We start from the raw sequence: 7,233 nt of genomic DNA on the forward strand, positions 1-7,233 counted from the left end.
AAATGTGAATATTCTGGAGAATATTTTTATCCAAATCAGCAGAGTAATCGAGTAGTTAGGCACATTTTGAAGACGGAGGCTTGTCCTTTAAAAGAAGGGCAGTCCACAAACTGACTTCCCTCAGCCAAAAAATTGTTTTAAAAGGGGGAGTACAGCCCAAAACAGTGATTTTAAAATGTCAACAAAAAGAGTCAAACTCTGTAAAATATTTAAAGAGATTTATTCTGAGCCAAATATGAGTGACCATGTCCTATGACACAGCCCTCGGGAAATTCTGAGCACATGTGCCCAAGGTGGTGGGGGGCAGCTTGGTTTTATACATTTTAGGGAGACATGAGACTTCAATCAAACACATTTAAGAAATACATTGGTTCGGTCCAGAAAGGCAGGACAACTCGACGCAAGGCGGGGAGCTTCCAGGTTACAGGTAGGTTTTAAATTTTTCTGGTTGACAATTGGTTGAGTTTATCTAAAGACCTGGGATCAACAGAAAAGAAATGTCTGTGTTGCAATAAGAGTTGTGGAGACTGAAGTTTTATTATGCAGATGAAGCCTCCAAGTAGCAGGCCAGAGAGAAGAGACTGTAAGTGTACTTAAGGTCTGCATTGATGTTAACGCTGGAGAGGTATAATGAGGCATATCTGGCCCCCACTTCCCATCATGGCCTGAACCAGTCTCTCAGGTTACATTTTAAGAGCGCCCTGGCCAAGGAGAAAGTCCATTCAGATGGTTAGGGGGCCTTAGAACATTATTTTTGGTTTACAAAAATAATCCTGTTGTTGAGTTATGAACACTGAGAGCCTCCGCCCAGAAGGTAAAAGGGAGAATTCTTGCTGACTGTGGCCGGGCACGCATGTCCTTTCACTTCCCTTTTAAGAAAAAAACCGGGTTTGGGCGGGGAAAGTAAGGGGGTTGTGTTATGATAAAGGGCTTGGCAGCAGTCTTCTGGTGTCGTTTGACCAGGCTGCACCCACGAATTCTGTTTTCTTTTAGAGGTGACTGGAGAGCCCGGTGGGGTGTAAGTACACTGTGCTTACAAAACTCTAGCAGGAAGCTAGCAGTCGTCTCCAAACCCAGAGAAGGGGAAACAGGAATCGATTAGGAATAAAGGATTATAATCAACTTTCCTTCTGAGGAAACGCTGGGAACCTTCTCATTTTGCCTCATGAAAACCAAGCTGAATCGACTGCTGCCAAACATCTATTAATTAGGCAAAATAGGCCTCTTGCCCGTGCTTTGACTTTCCAGCACAGCCCGTTCTTTTTCTCCTCTGCAGCTGATTGGCTCTGGAGTGTGGCCAGAAGCCTCTCTCCCGCAATTAAAGGAGTCGGGTCTCTAACTGTTGATCTGTTTGGTTTTTTTCTCTCCTTCTGAGCAATGGAGCTTACCATCTTTATCCTGAGATTGGCCATCTACATCCTGGCATTTCCCATATACCTGCTGAATTTTCTGGGCTTGTGGGGCCGGATATGCAAAAAATGCTTCCCCTACTTCTTGGCGAGGTTCACTGTGATGTACAACGAACAGATGGCAAGCAAGAAGCGGGAGCTCTTCGGCAACCTGCAGGAGTTTGCGGGCCCCTCCGGGAAGCTCTCCCTGCTGGAGGTGGGCTGTGGCACGGGGGCCAACTTCAGGTTCTACCCACCTGGGTGCAGGGTGACCTGTATTGACCCCAACCCCAACTTTGAGAAGTTTTTGATCAAGAGCATTGCAGAGAGCCGACACCTGCAGTTTGAGCGCTTTGTGATAGCTGCCGGGGAGAACATGCACCAGGTGGCCGATGGCTCTGTGGACGTGGTGGTCTGCACCCTGGTGCTGTGCTCTGTGAAGAACCAGGAGCAGATTCTCCGCGAGGTGTGCAGAGTGCTGAGACCGGTGAGTGAAAGGGTGTGAAGAGGACTGGTTAGTAGCAGCCATTACCACAAAGGGCAGGCCTGTCGATTTTAGGTGGCAGAAACAATTTTAACATAAAAAGTAAACTACTAGAAAAGACTGTAGAATTTTTAGAAATCCTAGAGTGAGAGAGAAGCTATAAAGAGAAAGATTGATAAATCTGAATATAAAAACTTAAAACTGCTATAAAGAAAAAAACTCCTGGCCGGGCACGGTGGCTCACATCTGTATCCCAGCATTTTGGGAGGCTGAGGCAGGCGGATCGCTTGAGGTCAGGAGTTTGAGACCAGACTGGCCAACATAGTGAAACCCCATCACTACTAAAAATACAAAAATTAGCCAGGCATGGTAGCAGGCGCCTGTAAGCAGGAGAATCGCTTGAACCTGGTGGGGCAAAGGTTGCAGTGAGCCGAGATTGCGCCACTGCACTCCAGCCTAGGCAAGAGTGAGACTCCGTCTCAAAAAAAAAAAAGGAAAAAGAAAAAAACTCCCAAAAACAGTTAAAGTACAAAACAAGCTTGGAAAAAATATTTGCAAGGGATGATAGACAAAGGGTTAACTTCCCTCATGTTAGAAGATATTACGTGTCAATAAGATCAATATTTTTTCAATAAGAAAAACAAAAGGGAAAATGGCAAATAACAGGAACAGAAATATAAACCAATTACAGGACAAAAAGTGCTCAAACTTAAAGAGTTAATTAAAGGAAGATATTAATTTTACCTATTATACCGTTAGGGACTTCTTTTAAGGTCAGTATAGTGTTGGGGTGGGTTTGGGGGACTGGACACCACCATACATATTAGAAGAGGTACCCTCTTTGGATGATATCTAATATCAAAATTTAAAGCACACATACTTTTTTATCCACATGCAAAAACTTATCCCACATGCAAAAACTTGTCCATACACAAGAATAGTAAGTAGCATTTGTAATAGCACAAACTGGAAGTAACTGAAATGTCTATCAATAGAATGCTATGTAAGTGAGTTGTCATATTGTATAAAGGAACACTGTGCATCTGTCAGAACAAGAAGAGTTATCTGTGCTGATACTTAAAAATCCCCAAGAGATAATGTTTTAATGAAAACAAAAAGCAATCAAGCCACAGAATGTTAGGTAGAGCATAGGCCCACTGCGTGCCCATTTTGTGAGGGGGAGAGAGGATATAAATGTATGTGTATATGTTAATGGGAATGATAGACAAGTAACTATTAACCTTGGTTACATTTTGGGAATGGGATTGGATTCAGGGAAAGAATTACTTTTCATTTTAAACCTTTCCATAATGTCTATAATTCTTTATACCTGTATGTAGTTTTCACATATTACCCTTATTATTTTTAGCTAGTTTAAAATCGTTTTATATTCTGAACAAAGCTGAAGATATGGATATCTTAACATTTGAATTTACTATTCTGGGGGAAAGGCATGTTTTGTAATCCCAGTTTTTATTTTTTGTTGAGACAGGGTTTCCCTCTGTTGCCCAGGCTGGAGTGCAGTGGCACGATCATGGCTCACTGCAGCCTTGACCTGCTGGGCTCAAGCAATCCTTCCGTCTCAGCCTCCCCACCCTCCCAGTAGCTGGGACTACAGGCATGTGACACCACACCCAGCTAGTTTTTGTATTTTTGTAGAGATGAGGTTTTGCCATGTTGCCCAGGCTAGTCTCAAACTCCTGGGCTCAAGTGGTCTGCCCACTTTGGCCCCCCAAAATGTTGGGATTACAGGTGCGAGCCACCATGCCCAACCCTCAGTTTTATTTTCTAATAAAGGAAGTTTCTCAGGAATAAAGAACTTGGAGACAAGGTTTAGCGACAATCATACGATCCTGTCTTTGGCTCAATATCAGAGTAGTAAATAAAAAAGGACTGATTCTTATACCCAAATGCTGGGTTCTTACATCCTAAGACTGGACACCAACTGGCACATTAGTAGATGTTTTGCTTACAGTGTTACTAATCTCCCAACACTGCTGCAAGGCAGGTAATTGTTATCTCAGTTTTACAGTGCCAAAAATCAATTGACCTCTTAAAGGTATCACATTCGTGAGAGTCTTCCTTAGCTCTTGCCAAGCACCCACTCTCTGCTGGATATAACAAGAGAACTTGATTACATTTTCATTTAACTCTCTCAACAGTCCTCTAAAGTAGGTATCTTCATGTTAGGACAAAGTAACAGACTCAGAGAGATTAAGAAATTTGCCCAAAGTTACACAGCTAGTAAATTTGGCTCTCTTTAATGCAAATGAAATATTCCTTTTTTTTTTTTTTTTCTTTTGAGACAAAGTCTTGCTCTGTCACACAGGCTGGTGTTCAGTGGCACGATCTTGGCTCACTGCAGCATCCACCTCCCGGGTTCAAGTGACTCTCCCTGCCTCAGCCTCCCGAGTAGCTGGGATTACAGGTACACACTACCACACCTGGCTAACTTTTATATTTGTAGTAGACTTGGGGTTTCACCATGTTGGCCAGGCTGGTCTCCAACTTCTGGCCTCAAGTGATCCACCCACCTTGGCCTCCCCAAAGTGCTGGGATTACAGGTGTGAGCCACCGTGCCCGGCCAAATGCAAATGCAGATATTCTTACCACTGTACCACAGTGCTTGTTATTGGGGTTTTCATCTTTCTGATTTCAACATTTCTATCACTTTTGCTGGCTCTTGTTCCTCTACCTATCTCCTGCCATTGGGGTTCCTTTCTTGGTGATGCAGGATTTTTGCTCCTTAGCTCAGCTAGGTCCGGGTTCTTGTCTCACAACCAGGAAGAAACAGGCACGTGAACATGGAAGAGTGAGTGGAGTAGAATTTATCAAGCAAAACAGAAAGCTCTCAGTAAAAAGAGGAGTCCTGAAAGCAGGTTGCTGCTTGCGCCCTTCGCAACTGAATACAAGGGCTTTTATGTAAAAGCTGATGGAGCTGGGTTCCCTGTTTGTAAAGGCGTGAATTCCTGGTGGCTCCACCCCCATTCCCCCAGCGTGCATGTGGGCCCTTAGTCCACTGCAGGCATGTTTAGGCAAGCCCCTGTGCAAGTTCCCTTATCTGCACAAAACATCTCGTGTAAGCATTTGTGGCACTGGTCAGAAGTTCTCCCGGGACCCTTCCCTACTGTCTGCCTAAAGGAAGCTGGCTTACTCCTTTCATTGGTTCATTTCACTTACATACACTCCCCAGCAATCTCATATACCTCCAAAATTCTCAAATACCACATATACACAGATGATTTCCAAATCTAAACATCTATCCCAGGTCTCTCTTCTGACCCCAAACTTGCATATCCAGCTGTCTACTCAGCAGTCTCCTGGATAGCTCAGAGGCACCTCTTAACATGTGTAAACCAGAGGGCAACACTGACCTCCCCAAACCTGCCTCTTCTCCTTTATGCTGCCCTATCCTATGAAATTTTTTTTAAAAACTCAGGGCCGGGCACAATGGCTCACGCCTGTAATCACAGCACTTTGGGAGGCCTAGGCAGGAGGATCACTTGAGCTCAGGAGTTTGAGACCAGCCTGGGCAATGCGGCGAAACTCTGTCTCTAAAAACAAAACAAAACAAAAAAACAAATTAGCTGGGTGTGGTGGTGCGCACCTGTCGTCCCATCTACTTGGGAGGCTGAGGCAGGAGGATTGCTTGAGCCCAGGAGGTGGAGGTTGCAGTGAGCTGAGATTGTGCCACTGCATTCCATCCTGGTTGACAGAGCCAGGCCCTGTCTCAAGAAATAATAAACAAATCAGGAAATTCCAATTTTTCTATTCCCAACATAGGTCTTACACTTACCCATATAATTTGGGGGAACTCCATCACTAAACTGAATTCTGTCTGTAAACTCTGCCTGAGGGGCCAAGACTAGGATAGCTAGTGGAGGCCAAGAAGAGTGGGGCAGTTACCACGATTTTTTGAGGTGACTGTCTGGTCCTTTGCTCCCTACTCCTCTCAGAGGTAGATAGGTAGAAAACTTCCGGAGATGGCCCACCCATAACATGTAATAACATCTATTGTGCCTGTGCTTGACCAACATTTATAGGACTCCTCAATGAAAGCAGCAGTTGCTAATTCCTACAAGCAGTAATTTACATTTAGCATCCACTGACTGAATAAAATACCTAATGACAAAATGTTATCTTGAATTCAGTAATGATTTTAGATGAATCAGAATTTTCATTAATCATATAATGTACATATTTGTGGAAATGGCACAAAAATTAAAAACACGGTTATTCAGTCTCAAGGGTGAGCTTAGTGTGGAGTGACTCTCCTGCTCAGAACTCGACGGTTCTCTCACAGGTTTGCAAGTCAGTGCCAGAGAACAGTTTTCAAAAAATAAATTAAAAAAGCAGAAATGAAAAAATCTTTGAAATGTTTTTTTTTTCTTTCTTTCTTTCCTTCTCAGGGAGGGGCTTTTTATTTCATGGAGCATGTGGCAGCTGAGCGTTCGACTTGGAATTCCTTCTGGCAACAAGTCCTGGATCCTGTCTGGCCCCTTCTGTTCGACGGGTGCAGCCTGACCAGAGAGAGCTGGAAGACCCTGGAGCGGGCCGGCTTCTCTAAACTGAAGCTGCAGCACATCCAGGCCCCACTGTCCTGGGAGATGGTGCGCCCTCATATCTATGGATATGCTGTGAAATAGTGTGAGCTGGCAGTTAAGAGCTGAATGGCTCAAAGAATTTAAAGCTTCAGTTTTACATTTAAAATGCTAAGTGGGAGAAGATAAACTGTTTTTTTTGGGGGGTGGGGGGTGTTGTGTTTTTGGTTTTTTTTTTTTTTTTTTTTTTTGGGGGGGGGGGGTTTTTGGTTTTTGGTTTTTTTTTTTTTTTTTTTTTTTGGCGGGGAGACGGTTTTGCTCTTGTTGCCCAGGCTGGAGTGCAATGGCTTGATCTCCGCTCACTGCAACTTCCGCCTCTGGGTTTAAGCGATTCTCCTGCCTCAGCCTCCCTAGTAGCTGGGATTACAGGCGCCTACCACCATGCCCAGCTAATTTGTATTTTTAGTACAGATGGGGTTTCACTATATTGGCCAGGCTGGTCTTGAACTCCTGATCTCAGGCCATCCACCCGCCTCAACCTCCCAAAGTGCAGGGATGACAGGCGTGAGCCACCGCACTCGGCTCAAGGTTTTTTTGTTTTGTTTTGTTTTGTTTTTGAGACGGAGTTTTCGCTCTTGTTGCCCAGGCTGGAGCACAATGCTGCAATCTCGGCTCACCACAACCTCCACCTCCTGGGTTCAAGCGATTCTCCTGCCTCAGCCTCCCAAGTAGCTGGGATTACAGGCATGCCTCACCACACAGGCTAATTTTGTATTTTTAGTAGAGATGGGGTTTCCCCATGTTAGTCAGTCTGGTCTTG

The 7,233-nt window shown here is 44.4% G+C and overlaps 1 protein-coding gene across 1 annotated transcript; it reads left to right on the top strand.

Annotated features, from left to right (window-relative positions):
• The first annotated feature begins 349 nt into the window (after positions 1-349).
• On the top strand, positions 350-6,624 carry METTL7A (methyltransferase like 7A). The gene is made up of 3 exons (XM_025401587.1): positions 350-427; positions 1,376-1,875; positions 6,282-6,624. The coding sequence occupies exons 2-3, from the start codon at positions 1,378-1,380 to the stop codon at positions 6,516-6,518; spliced, it is 735 nt and encodes a 244-aa protein (XP_025257372.1). The 5' UTR covers positions 350-427; positions 1,376-1,377; the 3' UTR covers positions 6,519-6,624.
• The last annotated feature ends 609 nt before the right edge of the window (positions 6,625-7,233 follow it).

The sequence above is a fragment of the Theropithecus gelada genome, chromosome 11 (assembly GCF_003255815.1).
Source record: "Theropithecus gelada isolate Dixy chromosome 11, Tgel_1.0, whole genome shotgun sequence".
Lineage (NCBI taxonomy): Eukaryota > Metazoa > Chordata > Mammalia > Primates > Cercopithecidae > Theropithecus > Theropithecus gelada.

Excerpts from the sequence above, each read along its gene's own strand:
- METTL7A (XM_025401587.1), top strand. The coding sequence starts at position 1,378 with ATGGAGCTTACCATCTTTATCCTGAGATTGGCCATCTACATCCTGGCA. Across the intron at positions 1,876-6,281 it reads TGTGCAGAGTGCTGAGACCG|GGAGGGGCTTTTTATTTCAT; the intron begins GTGAGTGAAAGG and ends TTTCCTTCTCAG.